The sequence below is a fragment of the Colossoma macropomum genome, unplaced genomic scaffold (genome assembly GCF_904425465.1).
Source record: "Colossoma macropomum unplaced genomic scaffold, Colossoma_macropomum, whole genome shotgun sequence".
In the NCBI taxonomy this organism is placed as follows: Eukaryota; Metazoa; Chordata; class Actinopteri; order Characiformes; family Serrasalmidae; genus Colossoma; species Colossoma macropomum.
Genome location: NW_023494810.1, coordinates 35090509 through 35104120, shown reverse-complemented (window position 1 = coordinate 35104120; position 13612 = coordinate 35090509). Strand labels below are relative to the sequence as shown.

General features: G+C 40.4%; 1 protein-coding gene across 4 annotated transcripts; it reads left to right on the top strand.

Moving 5' to 3' along the window:
* Window positions 1-2053: 2053 nt before the first annotated feature.
* dram2b (DNA-damage regulated autophagy modulator 2b) lies at window positions 2054-13396 on the top strand. Of its 4 annotated transcripts, none has more exons than XM_036559975.1 (9): window positions 2054-2270; window positions 2649-2704; window positions 3992-4179; window positions 4791-4858; window positions 6481-6623; window positions 8146-8323; window positions 9701-9783; window positions 11394-11486; window positions 11641-13396. In XM_036559975.1, the coding sequence occupies exons 3-9, from the start codon at window positions 4049-4051 to the stop codon at window positions 11755-11757; spliced, it is 813 nt and encodes a 270-aa protein (XP_036415868.1). In that variant the 5' UTR covers window positions 2054-2270; window positions 2649-2704; window positions 3992-4048; the 3' UTR covers window positions 11758-13396. The 4 variants fall into 4 exon arrangements, with proteins under 4 accessions (XP_036415868.1, XP_036415869.1, XP_036415867.1 ...); XM_036559976.1 differs by having other exon boundaries at window positions 3974-4179; XM_036559974.1 differs by having other exon boundaries at window positions 2055-2270; window positions 2645-2704; window positions 3974-4179.
* The last annotated feature ends 216 nt before the right edge of the window (window positions 13397-13612 follow it).

Genomic DNA, 13612 nt, shown 5'->3' with positions numbered 1-13612 from the left:
TGATATCTAATGAACTGAAGGGAGTATGTTTCATGATTTTTTTTATTTATGGATCAAAACTCGGCTTTATCTTTCTTCATTACCCCTGAGAGATGTCGGCGGAGGACCGGCGCTTCCTCCCTTTTAATGAAGCACCTGGACAAAAGCATATTTCTGAGTATGACAGGCAAAGTGCTGGAGATAAGAGAGTTAATATACCCTTATTATTTATTTTCATAGTTCAGTACCAGTTTTGCTGGTGTCCTTTGAAGCACTGCAGTCTTTCAGAGACATTGCTGGCGTTTTATATCAAGCAAATCACTCTTCAGTGTCACTTTAGCTCCTACAAAACACAAATGAGAGGAAGAGGAGTTATTTAACTAACAGACTAACTGTGATTATAACCTTTCTCTGAAGAATACTGCATAGTCACTATCTACAGCATCAATACTGACAGCAATCGTTCATTAAAAATGGGATTTTCTGTTTTGTTATACAGACACCAGTATTTGAATAATATAAATTGATATCTATTTTATTATAGGTTAGTTAGCTTAACTAGGTTAGTTCAGTAACCTCAGCGCTACACTGGGGGCTGACAGACAAGCTAAGCTACATTAGCAACCGTTAGCGAGCGCTAATACAGATTCAGACGTACAGAGGTGACTTGAGTAGAAATTTCTGACAACGATGTTAAATATCTCATCAACTTATTTCGAAAAACAAAATAATGACGACACTGTGCGCGGTGGAGGCTATTTTTATACAAATAATACCAGGCTACTGCTTTTTCAGCTACCGTTAGCTCGTTGGCTAACGCTAATTTCGATAACTAAGCTATGAAGACTGCCTGACGACGTGAATACAGATTTAGACAATTCTGAGCTGATTTTAGGAACAAAAACGCTAATTATAAGCCCCAAACAGTGGCAGCTAAATGCTAAATTAATTTCTTGCATCTGACCGTTATCCTCTTACCCGCCGCCAGAGCGCGCCATCTAAACTATAAACATTAGCGAAACTGCCCACATACTGATCACATTCTGTCCCGGATTAATGTAAACATAGTCTTTTATATGTTGAAATCCCATTTACTTCATTATAAATGACATAAACGGCCTGAACCAATGTTTATGTGGTATTTTAATTTGGTAGTATTTGGGTTTAGACGCAGTTCCAAATTTAAACTAACGATACTGGGTCGGTTCCGAAAGAGTCGATTCTTCGACTCCGACACGTCTGGGAGTCGGGGTCGACTCTTTGCCAGTGACTCGGAGAGTCGAAACGCTGAGTCGTGCCACCGAGGCCTGGGAGTCGATCCCCATAAGAACTGATTTTCTGATTCCAGGCATTTGAGAATATCGACAGACACTGACGTTATTTGTTCATTTTGCGATGCTGATGTAAAAATTTTACCTCATTTTGGAATTTTCTTTGCACTGTTATCTTTTGGAGTTTTTTTATTTTTGTTTGCCAAAATACTTGTAATGATGTTTCTATCTGTGAAGGAAGAGAGAAAGAGTATTTTCTGAACAACCGTCTTATACTTTTTGCAACATTTCACATCCACAATAGGAAACTTAATAACAAGGGACCTCTTTTTTATTGTTGATCAAGAAATTAAACAATATCCACATAGTATTTCTGCTTCAACCAACACTAAAACTAAAACTTGTTTTCTTCTTTAAAAGTTTTACTCGATTGTGAATTATTTGAACCCCTAGCAGTGACTGCAGTATTCCTGAGAGACAGGCTGGACACGTAGAGCATCTTATGGTGAGTCTGCGCTGTTTATTCTGTGTCTTTTATTCTGTAAATCTCATTAGAATAATAGACGTTTACATATCGTCTATTAAAGTGGCAAATCTGGGCCCTCTGCTGGAGAGTTACGGTTAATACACTCAGTGCGCCCTCTGCAGGAGCTTTATGGTTAATACAGTCTGTTCCTCAGTGCGCCCTCTGCAGGAGCTTTATGGTTAATACAGTCTGTTCCTCAGTGCGCCCTCTGTTGGAGCTTTATAGTTAATACAGTCTGTTCCTCAGTGCGCCCTCTGCTGATCTAACCGAGCACTGCAGGGTCAGTGCGGATGACGTATGCGAGTCGCGTGAAGCTCATAGGAAGTGCACTGAGCTTACAGTCAGACTGAAAGCAAAGACAAAAGCAAACAGAGAGAGAGAGAGACGGAGACGGAGAGCAGGAGGGAGCCCGAGTCTCTTCTTTTCTTCTGGGAGAAGAAATGACATGGCCAGGTGACCGTATGACGAGGTGACGTCAGCAGCCTCCTGAACAGGTAAACCTGTCTGTGGTTCGTTCTGCTGGTTGTTAGGCGTTTAGAGCAGCAGCAGTAAAGAGTTCAGCACATCTGATCACTTCTGTTCCTCTGCCGACAGTCTTTGGAAGATATAACTGTGCTATAACGTCATTCCACATGAGGATGGACACGTTTATAAACATGAACGATGTATTTAAACTCTGTAAAATTTCGGACATTTGCATTATTACATAGTCCAGTAAAGCTGTAGGCGGGGCGTCGCTGCTCTCACAGGACTCTCATGGGAGCAAAACCAGAGGAAGTGAGAATTAGTGATGCTAAAATAACGAGCTGTGACTTCGGGCCGCTTTCGTTTCTTCTGAAAAGAGGAAACCTGTTGTTTTCTGTCTCAGACAGGCAGAGGAAACAAACACCTACAGAGCCCGCCTGACCGACCGCGGCTGCGCAGTGAGGTAAGAGCTTTCAGAGCTTTATCAGTTAGAGTTCTTTACATTCACTATTAGGGCTGTAACGATTCACACAGTTCAGAATTCAGCTCGATATGATTCAGTTCTGTTCTGATTCAGTACATTTTCAACAGAAATAAAGTGCCTAAAAATGTCTTTATTAGAATAAAGTTTCCATTTTATTAGAACATCCAGCTTTACACAAACACAGCGTAAGATACGTTAGCCCAGTCTATCTCGCCACAGGCTATTATTAACCATGAGCTACTATGTTAGCGCCGATCTAACACATTAGCTACAAGCTAATATATTAGCGCCGATCTAACACATTAGCTACAAGCTAATATGTTAGCGCCGATCTAACACATTAGCTACAAGCTAATATTTTAGCACCGATCCAACATAGTAGCCATGAGTTAATATGTTAGCGCCGATCCAACACATTAGCTACAAGCTAATATGTTAGCACCGATCCAACATAGTAGCCATGTGCTAATATGTTAGCGCCGATCCAACACATTAGCTACAAGCTAATATGTTAGCACCGAGCCAACATAGTAGCCATGTGCTAATATGTTAGCGCTGATCCAACACATTAGCTACAAGCTAATACGTTAGCACCGAGCCAACATAGTAGCCACGTGCTAATATGTTAGCGCCGATCCAACACATTAGCTACAAGCTAATACGTTAGCACCGATCCAACATAGTCGCCATGTGCTAATATGTTAGCGCCGATCCAACACATTAGCTACAAGCTAATACATTAGCACCAATCCAACATAGTAGCCATGTGCTAATATGTTAGCGCCGATCCAACACATTAGCTACAAGCTAATACATTAGCACTGATCCAACATTGTCGCCATGAGTTAATATGTTAGCCCTGATCTAAGACACTAGTCAAAAGCTAATATATTAGCCCTTAACTAATGGAATAGCCACAAACTACTCTGTTAGTACCGATACAACGCACTGTACATAAGCTAATATATTAGCCCCGGTCTAACACATTAGCTCATGATCCAACACACTAGCCATGAGCTAATATATTAGCACTGAACTAATGAAGTAGCCACAAGCTAATACGTTAGCCTGATCTGTGCTAACCGCAAGCTGTGCTGGCCATGGTACAGTGATGCAGTACTGCAGTGCTTTGTTGTGTTGTTACACCTGTGTGACTCTGTTATTCTGCCTGTAAGTGGACGCTGCTCTGTTTGACTGGAGAATATGTAGTTATTTAATGTATTTAAGATGCTGCTGTGGTGCTTCTAGACGTTTCTGTCCTCACAGGATCAGCACAGAGAGAGAGAGCGAGAGAGCGAGAGAGGGAGAGGGAGAGGGAGAGATATGTGGTGGTTCCAGGAGGGTTTGTGTGCTCTGCCCGTCGCGCTGGTCGTGTGGACAGCAGCTACATTCATCTTCGCCTACATCACAGCCATCATTCTGAGACATGTGGACCCGTTCGTCCCGTACATCAGGTGAGAGACAGGTAGAGATGGTTAAAGGAGAATCCCACCCATGTTTCACATTTTCTGCATAACTCAGATTCAGAGTGGTTTGGTGTGAAATGGTTCAGATGTCTTTACAGTGGTGGTGATGGGAACCAGGGGTCGCCATGACTACAACACAAATATAGACATTTTATTTACTATCCAGAACCACCAGTGAACCTACACGAGTCTTCTGAGTTTATATGGAATGTTGATGATGGAAAATAGTGGAAAATCTGAAATAATAAGTTTTCTTTGGGGACTATTTTGCCTCACAGCGCCCTGCATGTATCCCTCCACCATGAATGGAGTTTAAGTTCTCTAAACTATCATAAAACAGTGTCTCAGTCATCAGGCAGTGAATTCATAACCATTTCATGTAGGAACTTTCTGTGAGGGAGCTTTTAGAGGTGGACGTCTGGTTTCTATTCCTATCTGGTTCCCATGAACAGTTCTGACTCGCTAAGTTTATCTAGACCAGAGAGTTTCACACCAAACCACTCTGAACCGCTCTGAACCCCTTTGTTTACATCTTAACCATTTAATTGTGCAGGATATTTGAAAAGTCGGTGAACGTGTTTGTGTTTGTGTTATTGCAGTGATACGGGGACGGTGGCTCCTGAGAGGTGTGTGTTCGGGATCATGCTGAACGTGTCAGCGTTTCTAGGTACAGTCTGAAAACCTTTCTTTCTCTTTCTGGAGGTTCTAGATACGTCACTGACTGTGAATACGAGTCGTGGTCTAAACAGGTTCCGGTTAGTTGTTAGGAATGTTAAACAGTGGCTGCAGCTCTATGCAGGACTCTGTACTGAGAGAGTCACCGTAACAATGATGCACAAACTCAGATACATGATAACATCTGATACACGCTTCAGATAAAACACATGGAACGACTTTAACAAGCTTCACAGGTCTGTGTTTAATCTAGAACAGCCAAAAATGCGTGTATGTTGGGCACAAACATACTATTATAAATATCATAGCAGCTATAATTATACTCAATAAAATATAAGAAGGTTTTATATAGAACCATGTACAGCACATTCTCCTTCAATCTGAAGAACCATTTTAACCATTTAATCATGCAAAGAGTTCTTTGAGTGGTCATGGTTCTGTATAGAACCATTGTCTTTACTAAAGAACCCTTGAAAAACCATCATTTTTAAGAGTGTACGAGTTTGGATCTTTAAGCTGACAGCAAATCGAATCATGGCTCATTGGTTGTCGATTTGATTCAAAGCCTATCTTTGTGATTTAAGAGCGATTCAGTTCAGTTCACAGAACAGCAGTTTGAGAATCTCACACATATTTGTTTAAACAGTAATAACCTTTATTTATTTATCACCAAGATTTCAAAGGCTTTACATACAAATTAGACAAAAAATAAGGTAAAATAAAAATAGAGTGAAACCAAAACCACAATCATAAAGAATTCACAGAAGAGAAACAGTATAAAAAACTGATAAAACACTAAACATCAGTAGCATTCATACAATACAAACTCCACAATAATAATAAGCTCCTAAATAGTATAAAACAAATAAAAATTTAAAGAATAAAATAAAAATGTATTTTACTACAAATCACAAGTAGAATGATTACCTTTAAGGATTATGAATAAGCCATTCTGAACAAGTACGTCTTTAGATTTGAGGATATTTATTCAGCGATTTTAAAAACTATTTTTGACCGATGCATAAGATTCAGTATTCAGTGTTTCCTTTTATGATGGAACAGAATAATAAATAAACTGCCTGTAAGGTAAGGTGTAAACTGCCTGTAAGGTAAGGTGTAAACTGCCTGTAAGGTAAGGTGTAAACAGCTTGTAAGGTAAGGTGTAAACAGCCTGTAAGGTAAGGTGTGTAAACGGCCTGTAAGGTAAGGTGTAAAGGGCCTGTAAGGTAGGGTGTGTAAACGGCCTGTAAGGTAAGGTGTGTAAACAGCCTGTAAGGTAAGGTGTGTAAACGGCTTGTAAGGTGTGTAAACAGTCTGTAAGGTAAGGTGTAAACTGCCTGTAAGGTAAGGTGTAAACAGCCTGTAAGGTAAGGTGTAAAGGGCCTGTAAGGTAAGGGGTGTAAACAGCCTGTAAGGTGTGTAAACAGTCTGTAAGGTAAGATGTAAACAGTCTGTAAGGTGTGTAAACCTTCTGTAAGGCGTGTAAACGGTCTGTAAGGTATAAATAGCCTGTAAGGTGGTTGTGAGTTTAATATTATTCAATATAATGTCCTGAATGCTGGGAAAGAAAGTGGGCCATACTGGTAAAGGTGTGTTTTGTGTGTGGTTCTGCAGGCGTTGCCACCATGTATGTGCGGTATAAGCAGGTTCAGGCTCTGATGGATTTGGAGCAGAAGCGGGTTCTCCAGCTGAACTCTGTCGGCCTCCTGCTGGGCTGCATCAGCTCCTTCGGCATGTGTGTGGTGGCCAACTTCCAGGTAAGACTGAGACGATTATTCATCCAAGTTAGTTATTCATACTTATTCATTATTTCAGTTAAGGTGCAGTGTGTGAGTTTATGGGGGTATTTAAGGGGGGATTGGTTAGCAGAAGTGGAATATAGTAACAAAACCATGTTTTCATCAGTGTCTAATCATGAATCGTTGTCCGTTAGCTTAGAATGAGCCCTTCATATCTACATAGGGAGCAGCTCCTTTTAAACAGAGACCGTTGTGCTGCCCTGTTTTTACAATAACCCAGAGCGGACAAACCAAACTCTGGCTCTAGAGGGCGCCTTTTGCGCTTTCACACTGTAGTGGCAGCCTGAATTTGGTGCCGCTGTAGCTCCGGTCGGAAGATGTAGAAAGGAAAAGAATCAGCGGAGCTGCTGGTGCTGCTGACCATTCTGTGCTGTGAGAAATGTGAGAACCCGAATTTTGACAAATGAAGGATCAGACTTATTATTTAGAACAAGAGAAAGTGAGTGAGGGTGAATCCTCACAGTCAAGAGAAAACATGAAGAAGCAAAACGAAATCAGGACGACGGCAGAAAACCTAATGGCCACCATAGGTTCTACTACACGCTTGGAAAGGGAGGGGTGAGGGAGGGGAATTCAGCTGGGTGTAATCTGCAACCTCACCACTAGATGCTGATAAATCTTACACACTGCACCTTTAAAAGCAAAGCGGTAATGCATTATGATATGGAAAAGTGCTCTATAATGTTCATATGATCCACACAGTCATTCTGACAGACTGTAATACACTACAGGAAGCGTAGAACCCTTCATAAGTTTGATTAGAGGATTTATAGAGAGCCAGGGAAGTTCTAGATACGTCACTGACTGAATATGAACGGCAGCCTGGTTGTTGTTCTCTAAGGGCCGGTGTGGCTGCAGGTTTTCATAGGCGCTAACATGATCAGTTGTTTAAAGACACTGACTGATTAAATGAGCTTTCTCTTCTTGTCTGGAATGAAAACCTGGACCCACTGCGGCCCTTTGTGGATCAGATTGGACACTCCTGGCCTGGAGTGACATTTATTTCTCAGAAAATTAGTCCAACATGAAACCATGATTGGTTGATTCCTCGGTCACTTCATATCGATGCTGATAGTTAATCTAAGGACTTCTCTTCAGCTCCTGAAGTCCTGACCAATAGGAGAGCTCGCTCAGCTGTATCTATCCAGACACTGATTGGCCAGTTTCCCACTGTCCATTTCAAGATATTAACCCCTTTTGTTTCCATCTAGAACTTAATAAAACAATAACAGTAAAACGGGAGTGGTGCTGTAATTCCTACAGAGTTTAAACTCAAGCATAATTCTGCTGAATTAAAATGAACCTAAAATTACAGACAGGTTTTTTAGTTCCAGAAATCATCAGTGCTCCAGGGCTCTGGAGTCATAAGTCTTTTGAAATAAGTCTTTTGAAATAAACGTAACGAACAGCTTTAGAGGAACCGCTCTGAACCGCAGAGCTGTACGTGTTCTCTGAATGTTCCTCCTTTGCTCTCCTGCAGAAAACGACGGTGTTCTCTCTGCACATGGTGGGCGCCGTGCTGACGTTCGGAGTCGGGGCGCTGTACATCCTCACCCAGACGGTGCTGTCCTTCTCCATGCAGCCGCTCGTCCACAGCAAGAGCGTGTTCTGGACTCGACTGACCCTCTGCGTGTGGACCTTCAGCAGCATCATCAGCAGTATCCAAAACACAGTTCACAGGGCCGGCCAGCGGGGACGTATATGATCACATACACACGTGATCATGTTAATAACATGCCTTATTAAAGGCTGAGTAGCTTTTATAGAGGAAACATCACTGCAAAAACAGCATTTTTTCTTGTCACTATATCTAAAATCTCTCCTGCTGAGGTTGTTGTTCACTTATTTTAAGATTGTTTCTAGACTTTTTCACTTGTTTTAAGTGATTTTGTTAAGTAAAATGATCTCACTATGTTGGCAGATTATTTTGCTTGTTTTAAAAATGTGCTTGAAACTAAAAATAATCTGGCAACATAATGAGATCATTTTACTTAACAAAATCGCTTAAAACAAGTGAAAAAAGTCTAGAAATGAGCTAAATAAATTGCACAGCCATCTCAAAGCATCTTCCTTCGGGATCAATAAAGTATCAAAGTGAGAAATATTAAATATATAAATTAAATTTGGGAATTTTACTTGACAAGATACCGTTTTTGCAGTGCACATATGTAAAATGAAATACAGACCATCCTTTAGCAGCTACAGCTGCTGCACACAGTTCTTTCAAGCTAATAGTCAGTGTGGTTGAAAACCTCCTCATTTACATTTACATTTGCATATTTATTTGCCTAATCTAAAGCTGTTAATCCAGCTCCTCTCAGAGCAGCTCCGCTGGGTTGAAGTCAGGTCAAAAAAGCTGTTTTATTACAGACACAGACTCTTAATAACAACAACAACATCAGTAATAATGATAATTATAATAATAGTAATAGTAATAACAATGTGCTATTTATTCCTACTCACAGTGTGACCCCGCCCCCCCACAATATTAAAAATTTTAAAAATACAATACTGAAGGATTTTCTATGTTGATTCTGATTATACAAACCATTTGTAGAGAAATATTGATTGTACTGTACTGATACTGTACTACACTGTAAAATACTGTTCTCAGTATGTTTCTCACTGTCAGTGTTACAGTACTGCCCCCTACTGGCTGATATTTTAGCTGCTCAGACTGATGGGTGAACATACAGTCATGTACAAAAGTTTGAGCAGCCCTGTTGATTGAGTTGATTTTATAAGTGAAAATAAATAAACAAATACTGCATAGAAAACAAACAGAAATGTGTGTGTATATATATATATATACATATATACACACAATTTTTCTATATACAGAGATTGTGTGTTCAGGTGTGCAGTAGTGTGTCTGTAGAGGACGTGTAACTTATTTACACTCAGAAAATCAACAACAACATGGACTCTGACCAGGGGTGCACAGACTCGTGTAGGTATCTGTGTGTGTGTAGATTATAGGGTGATGTGGTGTTTATTAAGTCAGTATACAGTGTTGTTCTTTAACTGAGCTGCAGTGTTTGTGTCGTCACTGATCATGTACAGCAGCCTGCCAGGAGTGGACGTTCCCAAAAAACTGCACTGGAACCCCACTGACCCGGTGAGTGTCAATCTGAGGAGACTGTATGTACTGCTGTGTGTGTGTGTGTGTGTGTGTGTGTGTGTGTGTCTGTCTGTGTATGTATGTGTGTGTGTGTATGTGTGTGTGTATGTGTGTGTGTATGTGTATATGTCTGTGTATGTATGTGTGTGTGTGTGTGTATGTGTATGTGTATGTGTGTGTGTGTGTGTGTGTATGTGTGTGTGTGTGTGTGTGTGTGTGTGTGTGTATGTGTAGGTGTATGTGTGTGTGTGTGTGTGTGTGTGTGTGTGTGTGTGTATTTAAGCAGTAGAACACGAGAGGGAGTGTGTTATTGTGAAACGTTTCTTCCTCTTTGCTCTTGGGGAGTTTTTCCTTGCCACTGTCTCCACTGGCGACACTCATGGGGGCTCAGACCCGGATTTTTCTGTAAAGCTGCTTTGTGACAACACCTGCTGTAAAAAGAGCTACATAAATAATTTTTTTGCTTGCTTGTTTACAACAAATCATTAGTCAGTAAATTATCACGGATGAAACAAACAGCTGCAGTAAGTCGGTGTGGAGAGATTTTCACTCTGATTTTCACTCTGATTTTCACTCTGTGCTGTAGTTTAGTGTGTAAACCTGCAGACGGTCTTTTACAGAAAGGAGAGTCAGTATTGATCCACTCAGCACTGACGGCTTCACACAGCTGAAAAACACTGACCAGCTAGTTTAAGTTTAATATGAGACCAGATATTCACTATAGGGTTTAAATCTGGACTCTGACCAGCAAAACCAACAGAAAAAAACACTATTTTTTGCGTGGTATATATATACATACATACATATCGCTGCTGTCAGAAGAAAATCTTATATCTCTATTTTTGTCATTTTTCAGTTTTTGACATAATTTGAAAATACCTGTTGTACCTGTACATTAAAAGTAAAGTATGTTTTTCCTTCTCCTGTAAAGTTACCACTTTGGAGATACGATGTTTTGTTCCGACAGCAGTGAGACATAATTCAGTACACAGTTATGAACCAAACGTTATGGTTCAAACTCGTTTAAGTAAGTGACTCAAATCTGTCCTTAATGTAAATGAACTGGCGTCCTGAAGTGATCTATACATGCACATCGTAATCAATAACATCCCTTGAATGATTGCGTCATGAACAGCATGAACTCATCACTAGAGCTGGACGAAGGCAGAGTGAGTTGGACGCTGTTGGCTGGATGTTTTTGGTTCTTAGTCCAGCAGCGACACTGAGGTGCTTAAAAACTCCAGCAGCATTAAGTTCTTCAGTAAATGTTTCTGAGGAGATTGATATGAGATGATTCGTGTGTATAATGAAAGAGAAAATCAAAGTGAGAAAAACAGGAGTTTCCAAAACTGGAGCTGAGAAACTGATTAAAAGCTCCAGAGAAAATGTGGCTCCTGACAACCACCTAGAAGACCTGGTCGACCCCAAAACTGCCCCCATCAGATAAACAGCACTTAAAGCGTTCATCTTTGAGAGAGAGGAGAAAATCAAGCTGCTTCAGATCTGATCGGTTCTGTGTAATTTTCTGTTAAATATGTTTTGTTTTTTTCTGATGCTGAAAAATGTGTGTGCGTGTGTGTGCGTGTGTGTGTGTGTGTGTGTTGCAGGGTTATGCGGCCCACCTGGCCAGTACAGTGTCCGAGTGGTCTCTGGCTTTCTCCTTCATCAGCTTCTTCCTCACCTACATCAGAGACTTCAAAGTAAGAACACACCTTTACTGCGTTTACATCATCGTCACTGAGGGTCAGTTCTCTGACCGCCGTGTTGAGCTGATGTAACAGCAGCGTTACGCTCTGATCTTAGTGTCACGCAGTCTGCTGTAATAACTGAGTCTGTTAATGTTTCTGTCTGCAGAAGATTAACCTGCGGGCGGAGGTGGAGCTCCAGAGCAGCACTCTGCATGACTCCACCTACTACAACTACCCCCACGGACCGCGGGAGACCTCGCCGCTGCTCGCAGGGTCCATCTAACACACAGACACTCCATACAAACACACTTCCACAGCCTCAGGTCCCCGAATCACTCACACACAGATACAGGCTGGTTTGGTCCGACAAGCCTCAGATACACAGATAAGCAGAGAAATCTCCACCGAGCGGAGATACGGAGCCTTCCTGATGGATAAAATCACAGAGAACTCAAACTGATAAATCCTGTTTTTACTGACGACTGGGGGTTTTAACTCTGTAAACAGGTAACAGATACGTTTCTAAGACATTTCTGAGATGAGACTGAAATTCACCTGAGAAATCCTTTTACAGTGAGATTATAGGTCCACATATATTCTATATTCTTACAGACTGTAGCATTTTAACCCTCAGTGACCCTCTGCTGCACAAATGCACTGCATCGTCCAGCACTCTGATCAGTGTTATTCATTATTCATATTCTCAGACTGCATGTCTGCATTTTGGTGCCAATATATTAACTTTTTATGTAAGTACTGTAGCTGTGGTGCTGTTTTCCTTCTTTTCTAACATGTTTAGTGATAAAAACATTGAAACAAATCAATAAAACACATATATATGTACTAATTTGAGGCATTTTTTAAATGTTGGGCCTCAATTTTCATCACTGTAGCATTAATCAGCTTCAGCCGGCACCTTTTTCTGTTATAATCAATGGACCCGATTCTGATCTTCTGGACCCCCTGCCACGCAAACTCTCAATTACTCCCCACCTCGAAACACCTGACCCAGCTCATCAGGTTATTACCAAACCCATGAACTGGTGAACTGGTAGGAAATGAACTGGAACTGCAGGGTTTTATTATGAATAGCTTTTAAATTCACTCTAAACTCCACAAATTCAATATATTACATTAGTTTACTGTTTGTATATCAAATAAAGGTGTATATTCACACATTCTCATATGTTACAGACTCACTTATGTTAATAAAATTGTTGAAATCACAGTGAGAAAACGTACTAACTTTTAAAGATTATGATTCCCTGCAAAAATATTTAAAAACATAACATTTTTAATGTTTCAGAGCTTCTAAAAACATTTTAAAAGGGATAAAAGCATGAAAATACATCAGCAAAAATGAAAATACATCACCAGTGCTTGGGTCTCTGAGGGTTAAACACAAACTACACAACCTTGAAGACCACTAGTTCAATACGTTCCTTCCTGCACAGCTCGCACTGACCACTAGAGGGAGCTACAGACTAAGGACTGAGTTATAAGGCGCTGTAATGCTGTTCTTATTGTTTTCTGCTTCTTGCTGTTATTCACTTGTGATTTAAATGGAAGTTATAATTAGCATAATTACCTCTAACGTCCAGTATTCACTTTTTAAATGTCGTACCGTAAAGCAGCTCTGACTGAACCTGAACTTTCACTGTATCACTCACTGCAGTTATTATACTGAAATCTATTTTATAAGGAGTTTTATTTTCTCATGCAGATCTTAGTGTTTATTCAGTTCAGCCTCCCTGATGTTTAAAACTCCACTGTGTGGATGTGAACTTCCAGAGTTTGGGAGCTTTAAAGGGCCCATATCATGAAAAATCTTCTGAAATCAAGGGGTTTGTAGTATGTAAACACTGTCAGTGGTGGACGAAGTACACAAATCATGTACTTGAGTTAAAGTAGAGATACCCAAGGTACAATATTACTCCAGTAAAAGTAGAGGTTCCTCCCTTTAGACCTCCACTTGAGGAAAAGTACTAAAGTATTCGCCTTCAAATGTGCTTAAGTATCAAAAGTAAAAGTACTGAAAGATTAATTATGACTGATGTCCTATTATCATTTTTATAACAAGACTCGCTTCATTAACTCATTTTAGGGTGAAAATACTCCAGTGTCTCTCTTGGTAAACC

Bases quoted from the DNA above. Each gene is read 5' to 3' on its own strand.
- dram2b (XM_036559975.1), top strand. From the start codon at position 4,049: ATGTGGTGGTTCCAGGAGGGTTTGTGTGCTCTGCCCGTCGCGCTGGTC. The intron at 6,624-8,145 runs GTAAGACTGAGA...GCTCTCCTGCAG, and splicing joins GTGTGGTGGCCAACTTCCAG to AAAACGACGGTGTTCTCTCT. The intron at 9,784-11,393 runs GTGAGTGTCAAT...TGTGTGTTGCAG, and splicing joins ACTGGAACCCCACTGACCCG to GGTTATGCGGCCCACCTGGC.